Below are 13,757 nucleotides of genomic sequence, written 5' to 3' on the forward strand. Positions count from 1 at the left end.
AGGGCAGCTCAGGTTCAAGTTTAAATAGCTCTGGCCTTCTTTGAGTCAGGAAATGTTGTTGGGGTTAGGGTAGTGAAATATATGCTTTACAAGCAGTGTCTCGATTTGATTCTGAAAGCTGCTCCCCTGCCGTTTTCAAGTTCAGCATTCTTATTTACAGGCTCAACTGTCTAGGGATTCTCTGAAATGACAGACCCTGTTCACTTTGTGATGTGATTGGCATGGAAAGGGAGGACAGAGCCATGGGGTAGAGAGGTGTGTGCCTGCGCTCTGGGACCTGGCTTCTGAGCTTCTCTGCTGTTTAACAGCTCTGTGACCTTGAACAAAACACCACCCATGAAAATGGGGATAAAGGTGCCCATCTTCCAGGCTGGTTGTGAATTTCTCTGAGCCCAGCGAGTTCTCGGGTCATAGTCACTGCTCAGAGAATGCTGATTGAGTCCCTGAGTGAACCTCTTTGTCCATGGGAGCTCTCTCCGGAAGCGTATCCAAGGAAAGGGTTTTATGCAATGCAGTGGGGCAGATTTCCTGGTCTTGGTCCCTTGCCTTGTCCGTTTGCATGCACTAGCGTGCCTTAGTAGAGTTTGGAACTTGGGTTGGGGATTCCTTTGGTGTGACTCTTTTTGTGCTGTAGAAAGAACCCCAGATCAGATTGAGGATATGGAGTTTTAGTCTTGACCCTGCACCTTACTGGCAAGCCCCTAGCCTTCTGAGCAGCATTTTCCCTGTCTGAGCAGTGGGGACAACCCCTGAGGATAGCATGGTGGTAAGGAGCGCAGATGCTGAGGCTGGATGCTGCCACTTAGGGACTGTGTGATCTGGGCACACTACTGAGTCCGTGTAGAGTGAGGATTATGATAGCGCTCCCTCATGACGTGTGGGATTAAATGTACAGTGCTTAATACAGACAGGACGAGCTCAGGCAGCGTGAATTGGGGTTTCCAGTACTTTATTGCTTTTCCAGTTTTTCTAAGGCTCCATGACATAGCATTTGTCAGAATGTTTGTTATAAGGTAAAGTTCCGTGGGATCAGCTCTCTTGACAGTGTTCTTGTACTAAATTTAATTTCAAGATTTTCTGGAACATTGGTCCCATGGTAAGGCTGTTTTTTTCCCACCAGATTTTTTTTTCTTTTTACTCTGGTTTTCTCTGTGGTATTGCTAAAAACTTTAACAGGCAAGGTTTTCTGAACTATCAGAAAACTACAGGATGGAAACGTCTGTCTTCATTCTGCATCGTGCCCCCTGGGTTTTCTTTGGCAGGAATGCTTCACATATGTCCTCAAAGGCCATATAGCTGTGAGCGCAGCCGTTTTCCCGACTGGAACCAAAGGTAGGTGGTTCCTTCTGTTATATGGTAGGCTCTTTTTCTCGTTCAAGAATCAAACATGTCAAAGTTTGAGTGGAAGAACATGTTCTTCCTCTTGTTGTGTAGTCCCCGTCCCAGCTCAGGCCCAGCCAGGGTGGGTGGGGGTGCTGCATCGATGGATCTCCTGGACCCATTGCCGAGCCCAGAGGGCTTCCAGGAGCTGAGGCTTGGGATGGTCCCGGTGTCCGCTGTGCACCTCTCTCCTGACCACTCATGGTATTGAATGACATTGCAGGCAGCTCCCAGGAGAGGACAAACTGGGTATGAAGGCCTCAGGGGCTGAGCAGCTGATGCAGCTTCTTGTCTGCCCTTGAGTGCCGGGCCAGTGACTCTTTTCAGGATTCTTGGGATTTATTTTACTGGGATCCTGGACTTTAGATACATATTTCTTTGCTTGAGGACTGGCGGGTGGGGCATTGGACTGGGAGTTGACAAGACCCGGACCTAGAATCTGGTTAGATGCACTCATCTCCCTGAGCCTGTGTTTCCTCCTCTGTCATGCTTTCCTGCTTGCAGAATGGTTAGAATCTCATCTTGGTAATTCTGAAACCTTAGGGTCCCATAGAAGAGAGCATCCATGTCATTGAACCCAGCCTTTATCTGCTGTAGGTGTCCACCCCCTTACCAGAAGCCTAGACAGGTGACTGTCTAGCTTCAGACTGAGCTCTGACCAGCTCCTCAGGAGCTCTGATTGTTAGAAAGTTCTTCCTTGTGCTGGGCTGAAATATGAACTGTCCAGTAACTTTTACCTGTTGGCTTCTGTTTCGTGTTCTGGAGCCAAACATAATAAATCTAATCTTTAAAGTGCTGTACAAATATCATCAAGTGGTTTTTATGTGTCTTTCAGGCCACCTTCTCGACTCCTTTGCACGTTCAGCTTTATGGGATTCTGGCCTGGATTACCTGCACGGAACAGGACATGGTGTTGGGTCTTTCTTAAATGTCCATGAGGGTCCTTGTGGCATCAGTTATAAAACATTCTCTGACGAGCCCTTGGAGGCAGGCATGATTGTCACTGACGGTAGGTGTCCTTCACATAGAGGGCACGTGTGGATCCCTTAGCCGTTTTAGAAGCTCTTTGTTGTGTCTTATTTTTTAAAATTATTTTAAAGTAAATTGGCAATAATTTTCCCTTCCTGTCACCTTGAATTAACAACAACAACAAACTTTTCTGATTATAGAAGTGATACACATTCATTTTAGAAAAAACAAAATTATGGAACAGTATAAAAAGAAAATGAAAATTATGTGCAATCTAACTACCCAGGGGAAACATGACAATATTTTGCTGTGTTAGCTTTTGGTATTTTTATGTATAGATACCTTATTTTTAGTCAAATGTCATACTGGACATATTGTCTGTATTCTGCTTTCTTAATATATTGCCTTTTCTTGTGTCATTGCCAAATATTTATGAATATATTTTAATGCCTGCATGATTGTGTCTTATGGACATGCACCATGCTTTATTTGGTGGATCCCTTGTTATTGTACTCCTTACCTGGTAGCCAGTTTTCAGGAACCACAGCCTGTTCTGTACCTCAAGTACCTATAAAAAAGTGGCCAAGGGGGAGAAAGTGACATCTCGGGGCTCTTACACCAGGGTAGAGTGGGGCCTTCACCTGTTTTATTCTTCTTTGGGGGGGGGGGTTGGTCATCCCAGGAGTGAAAGCTTCTCTTCCCTGTGGACATCATTGTGGGCTGCTTCTCATTTTGGGGTTTGGTTTGTTTTAGAGCCAGGGTATTATGAAGATGGGAATTTTGGAATTCGCATTGAGAATGTTGTTCTGGTGGTTCCCATGAAAACCAAGGTGAGTGTTTATTTATTAAAGAAATTCCCTAGTCTTCATTGTGGGAAGATGAAGACTTATGTCTTTAAAGCCAAGAATGTACCATACTGGGACCAGCATGGAGCCTCCTTCTCCTGATGTAGGGACTTAACTGGAAACCACTTGCCTCCCTGCAAAGCCAGAAAGAAAATCCTTAATGAACAGGAACACAGAACTGGAATTCATGGCGCCTCAGGCTGTCCCCTGCTTGACATGATTTGGGGTTCTGAGTTTATTAGAGGTGGCTTATTGTCATGAAGTCTCCCTAGCTAGGGGTTCCTTGGTCAAGGTGTCAGTTCCCAGGTCCCTCCCAGACTTTGAATCAAAATCTCCAGGGCAGCGGCCTGGAAGCTGTCATTTTATCACACTTCTTGGGTGATTTTTATCAGCTAAAGTTCATGAACCCTGAGTTAAACTATGGCTTGGCCTCTCAGGCAATATAAGACAGGTGTTTCACCTGCTCCCCCATCAGTGTCACCAAGAGGTTGCAGGTGCTAGGCGTTACCTAAAAGACCCATTTGCTCCTCCTCCATTGGTGATTATGGAAATGAACAGTTGGAGGGAAGTCGCTTCCTAAGTCTACAAGGAGGTTGACTGTGGGAATCTGCTCTCTTCCATGTGGAAGTCACTGTTCTTGGATGTGGCCTCCCATTTCAGTCCCAAAGGCCCTGCCATGAACAGAGACCCAGAATGCTTTTGTATGCCTCAGTGTTAACACCTGATGTGCCTGACTGGGTAAAGGCAGGCCACACAGTTGACTGTTAAAAAAAATTAATTTTGGGAACTTACACCCCATCAGAGTCTTGAGAATCAAAACCAGAGATGCCCCTGAGCCCAGACACCCCCACACCCTGCCCCTGCCTCCCCTCTATCATAGTAGGTGTTAGCCTTGGACCTGCTGCTGGGAGCTCCTCAGCATCCTTTGTTTGGCTTTTCCTGATGGCGCAGGCTGTGGTTTGCCCAGTGGAGGACTTCTCGGAAAGTGGCATCAGCTGTGTTCATCATGTTCCCTGTGTACCGTTAAAAATGGTGACCAGCCCACCTCTTCTCACCTCCCGGTTACACTCGGCTCGGAGGGGTGGCCGTGTCTGGTGTAATGACCACGTGGTGGTTCATCATGGTTGGGATTAGTAAAAGCTTCTGTTTCCTTTCTCCTCCCACAGTATAATTTCAACAACCGGGGAAGCCTCACCTTTGAACCTCTAACTTTGGTTCCGATTCAGACCAAAATGATAGATGTGGATTCTCTTACAGACAAAGAGGTAATGGGGACATCTTGAGGGGCAGAAGTGTTAGTAGGGGTGGAGAGCTGCCGTAAGTTCTCTAATCCATTCTTGCTTATTAATTTAGACTAGGTCTAATCCAACGGAGTCTGTAAGTCCTAGGTCTCCTGAGGACTATAGGAGATTTTTCTTTATTTATTGGGTCTCCAGGTGGAGATAGTCTTGCTCCCTCCAGCCATTGTGGGGCTGTAGGGCTTTGTGGGTGGGACTAGTGTGGCATTACTTTTTGGGAGGAGATAGCTGTGCTCTTCCTTCATAGCTGCACTGAGCTGTGCTTAGCAAACATGGGCCCCTGTGTCTGCCCTATAGAAAGCCAGAGGGATGGTGAGGCCTCTTGGCCAGTGCATATATCAGACTGATTTTTTGTGTTGGGCGAAACATTAAGGAAATAAGCAAAATCTACAATAGTACAATACATATTGTATCTACATACAGTAGTATGTCCAGTTTTCATACAGAGGAGGAGAAAGGTGATACCAGTCCTTCTCTGTCACTGCTATGGTTTCTCTGGGGCCTTCACCAAGCCTGGGGCACAACAGTGCTCACTTATGAAGCTCAGAGGGTTTTAGGTCGTGAAACCCCTTCAGGTGAAACCCCTTCAGACCCTGGGCTCATGAGGCCAGGTCCGGTGGCAGACCTAGGACCTGGAATAAGGCTTGAGGGATCAGGTAGATGAACAACGTCAGAGCAGAAACAAGGGTCAAAAATGGGGCAGGAACAGTTAGCACTGGGCAGAAAAAGCAGTTCTCAAACTTGGAAGCTGAAAGCCAGGACACAAATTCCAGAGCAAAGCAGGGCTCAGAAGTCCCAGCAAAAAGCAAATGACTGGTGGAAGCTGAAGGCAGGATAAGCATGGTGGGCTGCTCTAGCAAGGAGAAGGTTTGTTACCTGAGGCAGCCGCTGGCCTCATCCCAGGGGACTTTGAGTGCCTCTTGAGGCAGGGGCATATCTTCAGGGGGGTCTGCCTGGGTCTTGTTCTTGACAGTAAAGGAAAAGGCCTATGAGCGTCCGGGAGCTTCCCTTCTACAGGAGCCGTGGGATGGGATTCTTCCAGATAGAAGCTGCCTCTGCTTTTCCCAGGTGGTGGCAGAGGAAGGTCATCCCGTCCACTTAGCTTTCTTCCTCACGGTGCCTCTGCTTGACCATCAGTGCCCTTGGTTCAGCCCGACATTCCCACTCTCGGGACCCCGATGGACCCTGCTGTTGCTGGCTTACACAGCTTGTAGATGGATACAGAACAGGAAACACAGCCTGTCCTCACAGTGTCAGGTGTGTCTCTTCAGCAAGAAGAGTCCTTCCCAAAGTTCAGGGGCTCTTCTTCAGCCCTGTAAGTGATGCTCCTGTAAGTGAAAGGAAACGAGATCACAGATGGGTGTGGGAGCCACCCTGCTTGGAAGCCCTCTCCGAATGTTTCTTGTAATGGCCCTTGGGCACAGCTTCCAGGATCTCTTAGCAAGGGACTCTCCTGTAATAAGTAACTTCATGATCTTGGAAGCCCAAGGCTGGCTTCCTACCAAGTAATTCTGGGTCATTCAGTCCTTCCTGTCCACATAAAATATGCAAATCAGGAAGCATTTCTCCCACGACATTCTGCTTTATCCAGGGAAATAGTGTATGAGGAATATTAAGCAAGACCATTTTCCCTTGAAGGAGAAAGAGTTTTATTAACCTGTGACTCAGTCTACCTCCATGACATTGGACCTAGACCGGTGGGAGCTGTCTTATCCAGGGGTTCATTGCTATGCTTTGCACACCCAAGTCATGGAACTATTCCTTTGGGCAGTTACCATTTACAGGGCAGATAATATCTTCCTATCCTGGAGATCATAAGCAAATTTCCACAGATAACAGTAGATGACAGTATTTAACATTCCAAGTACAGTATAGTATCATTTCTTATCTCTTTGACTTATTTAAAGATATTACCTTTTTAGCAAAAGGTCCCTTTCCTATGTACCACTTAATAAGTCTGGGATTTCATTCTGTTTGAACGCACAGTGATACCCAACATCAAGGTTTTGTCCATTGGGCTTTTTTTTTTTCCTTTTTTTTTTTTTTGATACAGAGTCTCACTCTGTTGCCCTAGCTAGAGTGCTGTGGCATCAGCCTAGCTCACAACAACCTCAAACTCCTGGGCTCAGGCGATCCTCTTGCCTCAGCCTCCCAAGTAGCTGGGACTACAGGCATGCGCCACCATGGCCGGCTAATTTTTTCTATATATTTTTAGTTGACCAATTAATTTCTTTCTATTTTCAGTAGACATGGGGTCTCGCTCTCAGGCTCAGGCTGATTTTGAATTCCCGACCTTGAGCGATCCACCCGCCTCGGCCTCCCAGAGTGCTTGGATTACTGGCATGAGCCACTGCACCTGGCCCTGTCCATTGGGCTTTTAAAAAACCTGGTCATTGCCCTTTACCATCTAGCCTATCTTTTGTTGTCACGTGAGGGAGTTTTTGCTTTTAGTCTGCATTCCCATCATTTGTCACCAGATGGCAGCAAAGGATCTCAGTCAGCTGTGAACTGGGGCAGCGGCAGACTGTGGGGCCTGGGGGTGTTGCTCAGGCCCTGCTGAGGCTGTGCCCCAACTCCTCCCTTCTCCGTCCTCCCTACCAGGAGGGCCTTGGGAGTTTCCCTGTAGCCCAAGGTGGCACCAAGATGCTACTTTCTCCTTTGCTGTTGAACTGCTGTGGACAGGACAGGAGGCTGCTTCACAGCCCTGTGGGCTTGCTATGGACACAGAGCAACTCACCATTTGACACCCTCTGCCTCCCTACTCCCCATCACTCCCCCAACTCCCAGAACTCCCAGCAGGAGCTACTAGGCTCTTATCAGGAGGGACTGGAACCCTAGCTAGGTCAAAGGCAGTTGGCAGCACCACCCCAGCTGCCCGCTCACAGTCCCCGTGGGCTTGTGTGTCCATCCTGAGCCCCAGCTGGGCTTTGGTACTTGGCTGGACCATAGTCCCTGGAGTCACTGCTTTTGTAACACCTCTGCCTCCCTGAATGGCATTTGGCTCATTTATGACAACCACATCAATGGCAGTTCAAGCTCATCAGCCTCGCTACAGCTACCCTGTGGACAATGAAGAAAGTGCCTTGTTGTCCTCTTGCTACAACTTGCTTCACTCCAGCCTTCATCTCTCCCCACCCCAAACAAGGAGGAGAATTCATTCTTTTACCTGGCACTGAGCTTTCGCCATCAGGTCTAGTGGATCAGCTTTCCCCTTTCCCTCTACCCAAGGAACCAAGTTCTGCCAACACCTCCTTCCTTTTAACCTCTGTTTTGTCTCCTGCTGTTTGGCACACTGAGATGAGGCTCTGAAAGTCGAGCTTATTCCCAACCCCATTCTGCAGCACCACAGTCTTTGACCACCAAAGGCTTTGGGTTCATCTAGACAGCCACAGTCATGAGACCCACATGGGCTTGGCTGATCCTAGTTTATTCAGCTTTGTCAGCGGGTAGAGGATCTGTAGCTCAGCACACTGGCAGGACAGTATCAGGTGTGTGTCTCAGTAGGAGTCTTCGCAGAGTCCAGGGGCTATTCTGGTGCCCTTCCCCCATCACTATGTCCCCAGGATGTCTCATGTGTAAGGAAGGGAATGAAGCCACACAGATGTATGCAGGAGCTATTGGTTGGAGACTGCTGTCTCTGAGAGTAAACTGCTCCAGAGCATTTTCACCATAAGCAATGTAGCCTGGTCCCTCTATTTCCAGGGAAACAGAACACAAGGAAATCACTTGTCTATGAGCAGGGAAAAAGTGTTCTGTTCCCCTTTACTCTGAGCTTGTGATCTCAGCAGTGGGGGCCTTGCCGTTGGTCTGTGTAGCCTTTGGTAAAGGTGTGATGGTGATAGTGTCTGTCCTTCTCCCCCTGCAGTGCGACTGGCTCAACAATTACCACCTGACCTGCAGGGACGTGATTGGGAAGGAACTGCAGAAACAGGGCCGACAGGAAGCTCTTGAGTGGCTCATCAGAGAGACGGAGCCCATCTCCAAACAGCATTAATACCTCCCTGGATTTTGTTACTGCAAAATGCTCTGGGGAAAGGAAGAAACGTGGCAGACCCCTGACATCTCTCCCCTTTCCTCTCCTTTCCCTACTTCCCCTTTTTACTTTAGACTTTTAAGAAGAATGGAAAATCTTCTATCCTCTTTGATATTTTCTTGCAAACAGTCTTTTATGATTTTTTTAATTGTTGAGAAAGAGCCAAGAATAAAATTGCTGCACCAGATGGAAGGTCCCCACAAAGCTGTACACTTGATTGAGAGGGAGACGCCCCGAGTTCTTTGGCCAGTGATGGTAAAATGATGAGTGCTCCATGACGGTCATGTTCCAGGTGCTAGTACATCCTTCATGATCACCTTGACGTTCATGAGACTATATTTATGATCAGTGAATAAAAATGTCAAAACTGTGCTTTGTCTCAGCGGTCTATTTCCTCACGGTGCTGTCCCCTGGCATGCCAGAGCTGCTGGCTTCTGCGACAGACATCTGCTAGGTGGGAGGCCCTCTTTGAGAAGAGACCTCTGGCCTCCTGGTACATTTTCTGGCTTCATTGTAAGCTTTTATTTCTTTTCTCTAGAAAACCTAATATTTTGGCTAGTATTTTTATCTCAGTTTTTTTCCTCACATTTTAAAGTGTGTTACTGATATACAAAAAACAATAAAAATTATAGTGTCAACAATGACAGTTTCCCATAGTCTACCCCATGGTAGATGCCTCAGGTATCTCACTCATATTGCCACAGCTCTCATTGTTGCATTATTTCTAGACTGCATCCTGTGACAAGTGTCTGTGACTCCCAATCTGCAGGCTTTCTTTTGACTTGTACATGTGGGGCAAGCCCCAGGGGGTGGGAGCATTAATGTCCCCATGACCTCAGATCATCATGGTTGGAGATGGGCAAATAGACTTCCTCATTGCTAGGCTGGGATATCTGAGGTATCTCTTGTATGTCTTCTGGGGTTTCCCAGTGGGATTGAGCCCCAGTTCCCCACTTGTTCAATTACACACCCTTTATTTTCTTTCTTGCCCATGTCCCACTTCCCCTCTCTGCCATCAGTGTTTCCTGGTACCATCCCCAATAAACCATTTAGATACAAATCCTTGTTTTAAGATCTACTTTAGGAACCCAACCTAAGACATACTCCTTAGATATAACTAGTATTATCTGCTATATATATTTGCTGACTTCTTTCTTTGTATTGAAGATTCAGGAAAATATTGAAGGAGTATTTGTGTATGTATAAAAGAATATATATGTACACATGAACATATACATCACATTTAAAAACAGATCATTTTGTTCACATACAATTTGCTTTGTAACTTGGCACTATATCTGAGTTATTTTTCCATATTGATATATGTATATATACATATAGATCTAATTATTTTAATGACTAAACTATTCCATTGTATGGCTATATCCTTTTTAAAGGTAGTCTCATTAAATATTTATTATTTTTTTGAGACAGGTTCTTGCTCTGTTTCCCTGGCTAGGGTGCAGTGTTGTCATCATAGCTCACTACAACCTCATATTCCTGGACTCAATCATCCTGCCTCAGCCTCCCAAGTAGCTGGACGAGAGGCATGCACTACCATATCCAGCTATTTTTTCTGTTTTTTTTTAGAGACACAGTCTCACTTTTGCTCAGGTTGGTCTCATACTCTTGGCCTCAAGCAATCCTCCTCTTGGCCTTCCAAAGTGCTAGGATTACAGGCATGAGCCCACTGTGCCCAGTCTAGTCTCGTTACATCCTTTTTAGGCCAGGTGAGGTGGCTTCTTTAGTTCTTTTAGCGTCTTTAAGAAAGTTGTTTTAAAGTCCTTGTCTAGTAGATCTGTCACCAGGGCTTTTTCAGGGTTAATTTCTGTTGATTAATTTTTTCCTTTGAATGGGCCATACTTTCCTGTTTCTTTGTATGCCTTGTGAGTTTTTGTTGAAAATTAGACATTTGAATCTAATAAGATGGTAACTCTGGATATCAGATTCTCTCCCTTCCCTAGAGTTTGCTGTTTTTCTTACTGTTATTATTGTTGTTGTTATTATTTCTTGTTGCTGTAGGTGGTCTCTGTGCCAAGGATCAGCCTGAGATGTAAACTTCAGGTCTTCTCTGAGCCTGAGCCTTTTTCTGGACATGTGCAAAGTCACTTTCTAATTTTTCCTGTGTGTGCAGTTGTTTTTGAATGTCCTAGTGGTTAATGTTGGGCTCCCAACAAGGGAAAAAGAGAAAAGTGAAGGGAGGAAAAAGGGCACTAGCCCTTCAAATCCCCTGGAAGTCACTTTAGATGAAGGGGACGGAGGGGCTTCCAACAATGGGGAGATGTGCAAGAATGGCTGCCCACCTCTTTGTCTGCATTTCTGTGATAAGCGACAATCAGTGACCAGAGCACAGGTCCCTGATATTTGAAGGGCAAGGTCCCCTTTGCCCATTACAGCTTTTGCAAGCTGTGTAAAGGTTGCTCCAGGAATATGTGCACGACTGCCTGCCAAGGGGTCAGGTGGAGGATGGGTAGCTGCTACTGTGCTGAGAGCTAAAATTGACTGAAATTAACCTCAATTTACCATCCAAAATTTCCCCTGGAAGTTGCAAGCCTTCCAAAGTAGCACATCAGGCAGATTCTGCCAATGTACTTGTTGTCTAGGTTGGGGGAGACGGATTCCTGGTGCTTTCTACTCTGCCACCTTCCCAGAATCCTCTTGTTAAATCTTAAACCATATCTTTAATTTGAATGGCTTTGAAAAATAAATATAAGTGTCTTGGCCATTCACCAAAGCATGGTCGTCAGTGTCCATCAACTTTCTCCACCTGAGGGGAGCAGAAGGTGAAATGAGCCAATCTGCATTTGCCATTCAGAACTGAGGTGGAAGCTAAGAAAACGTTGCAGGTAAGGTAAACCTAAATTGACAGAGTGCCTGAAAACCAACTAGCCAACATTTGTTTTTGTTTTTATTCTCTTCCCCTTTTTTCTCTCAAGGATCATTGATTCCAACTTGCTGTGTGGGAGGAAGCAATATACACTCTTGCTTCTCAGGTTATATTTCTAAGGCGGTCAGGAAGCATAGATGTGCACCTCCCGATAATAGGATGTATTTGGATGCACCAAAGATCAATTCTTAAATGCTTTTTGTCCATACTTGCTCATATTTCTAATGTACCGTAAGATGGGACTGGAAAGAGAAATTTCTCCCCAGATGATAGAATGTATTAATCATGTTTCTCCTCTGTCATCCCTCTGGAAGCTGGATGATCCCCCTTAGGACTCAGCCTGTCATCTTCTTTGATATCCCAAAGGCTTCCCCTTCTCAGGAAATGGGAGTGGTGAATCGCAGTTGATTTGGAGTTTAAACAGACCATAACTCAAGTGTGACAGCAGCTCCGCTGTTTGCTCATCAGGCTGGTAAGCCTGTTACTTCCCCAGGCCGCCTCAGAGCAAAGTTTGATTTAATTGGCTTGAGCCTGGGAAGGAAAGTTAACAGGTGCCGGTGCCCGGAGCTTCCTGCCCGGACCTGCATCGTCTTGGCATTAAGTCCAAGAGAGGTAAACTAGGCAAGATGGCCCCATAAAGATTGAGGACCAGAATAAAACTCAAATGTGCCAGCTCAGGAGGAAGATGGGGAGATAAAAATGTAGATTAAAAAAAAATCACTCTTCCTCACTTTTAAATAAATGTTAAAAAAAAATGTTGGGTAGGAAAATGGGCATGATGCTAAATTTACAGAATAACTCCAGGGAAGCTGATTTTGTTTCCTTGTCTGACTCACTTTATTCCCTGGTGAAGTTTTATGTACAAGGTAGTGAGGATTCAAGGAAGCGGAGGGAGAGATGTGGGCCCCTGCCGTGCACACCGCAGGGGCTGACTTCTGGGAAGCTTGTTCACCCTCTGGTGAAACACGCACCTGTGACACCTGCCAGGAGACGTGCCTGGCCCTGCCACCCCAGCCCGCAGCGCCTCTCCAGCCTGAGGGCCGTGCCTGGCTTCATTCCTCGTCCGGCTCATTCTGGATTCCTGGGCACTTGTGAAAGGAGCCCAGTTCGTACTAACAAGCCATGGGGGAGGTGTTGCCCTTGGTGTCTCCCTGGGGCTGGGGGTTTATACTGGGAATAGCATGAAGACCCAGCATGACACGCTTTGTGGAGCCTTTCAGGCAGCAGCTCCAGCACTGATGGCTTGTAGGGGGTGGGGCGGGGCACTGGGAGGGCCGAGGGGGCTGGCGAGGCATGGCGATTTGAAAGCCCATGCTGTGGCTGCTAGTTCCTGAAAGGAGCTGGAGTGCAGAGAAGAGGAAATTCACAGGATCAAGGTTTAAAACAAAAATGCAGGTTCTGGCAAGGTGGTGGCAGTCGTGCCTTAGTGTTTGAATGTCTGGGATAGCAAAACCAAAATTCATGGGCGAGATCTACACCAAATGTAGGTGAGAAGCATCTCCACAAACCCTTAATGTGAGCAGGTGAGGACTAACCCTGGTGTCACCAGCATCTGTGCGGGAGGGAGCCAAAGGAGGTGATGGGGTGTCCCATGGACCTGGGAACAGAACCCCCAAAATAGCCATCAGGAGCTCAAAATCTCAGTGAGCCAATTTGAGAACAGCCATGAAAATGGGGAGCAGTTTGCACCCCAGTGGGTGAGTGTGGAAAGGCCTGCAGGGCGAGGGGGCAGTCAGCAACCCAGGACAAAGCCCCACACTAGAGGATGGGACCCAAACAGGAGCAGGACAGGTGCAGCAGTGACAGCGGAGAAAGAAGGTTCCTTCCGAGGGGAACAGAGCCAGGAGGTCTCAGAAGTGCCATCTTTTGAACATTTCACAACATCAACAAAAAAGGGAGCTCTAGAGCCCTAAATAAGAAACAACGTTCCTAGTTTAAGTCTCCCAGAAGTCTAGAAAAATTAGCTTCACATAAAAATGAAGATGGGGAAAAGATTGAGGTAAAATGCTCTGCAAAGGTAAAAAGGAAAATAAGATGTAGAATGAAAGCACATCACAAAGACATGCCCACAAAGCAGATGAAAATCATAATGTTCAAAACACATGTACAGTTTCAAAAATAGCATATGCAAAGGCAACATCCAACAGAGAATTAGAAAAGCTGAGAAATTAATTGAGAGAACTCAGTAAAAAATGAGAAAACACCAGCCATTTTAAATAATGAAGACTGAAGTCGGAGGAAAACAAGAATGAATAAACATAACAGATGATGTCTTAAGTAGAAGATGAATAAGAGGAGAATGAAAAAAATCAAAACAAAATGCATAAAAAGGATTTAAGAGAAAG

General features: G+C 46.3%; 1 protein-coding gene across 2 annotated transcripts in view; it reads left to right on the plus strand.

Annotated features, from left to right (window-relative positions):
• The window catches only part of XPNPEP1 (X-prolyl aminopeptidase 1), a 53,700-nt gene extending 44,803 nt beyond the window's left edge, over nt 1-8,897 (plus strand). For both annotated transcript variants that reach the window (XM_012770905.2, XM_076009798.1), the window contains 5 exons: nt 1,263-1,332; nt 2,216-2,389; nt 3,103-3,179; nt 4,361-4,459; nt 8,358-8,897. In XM_012770905.2, coding sequence (XP_012626359.1) covers nt 1,263-1,332; nt 2,216-2,389; nt 3,103-3,179; nt 4,361-4,459; nt 8,358-8,486 — 549 coding nt within the window. In that variant the 3' untranslated portion in view covers nt 8,487-8,897. The remainder of the gene's footprint in view (nt 1-1,262; nt 1,333-2,215; nt 2,390-3,102; nt 3,180-4,360; nt 4,460-8,357) is intronic.
• Nucleotides 8,898-13,757: the final 4,860 nt, after the last annotated feature.

The sequence above is a fragment of the Microcebus murinus genome, chromosome 14, assembly GCF_040939455.1.
Source record: "Microcebus murinus isolate Inina chromosome 14, M.murinus_Inina_mat1.0, whole genome shotgun sequence".
Lineage (NCBI taxonomy): Eukaryota > Metazoa > Chordata > Mammalia > Primates > Cheirogaleidae > Microcebus > Microcebus murinus.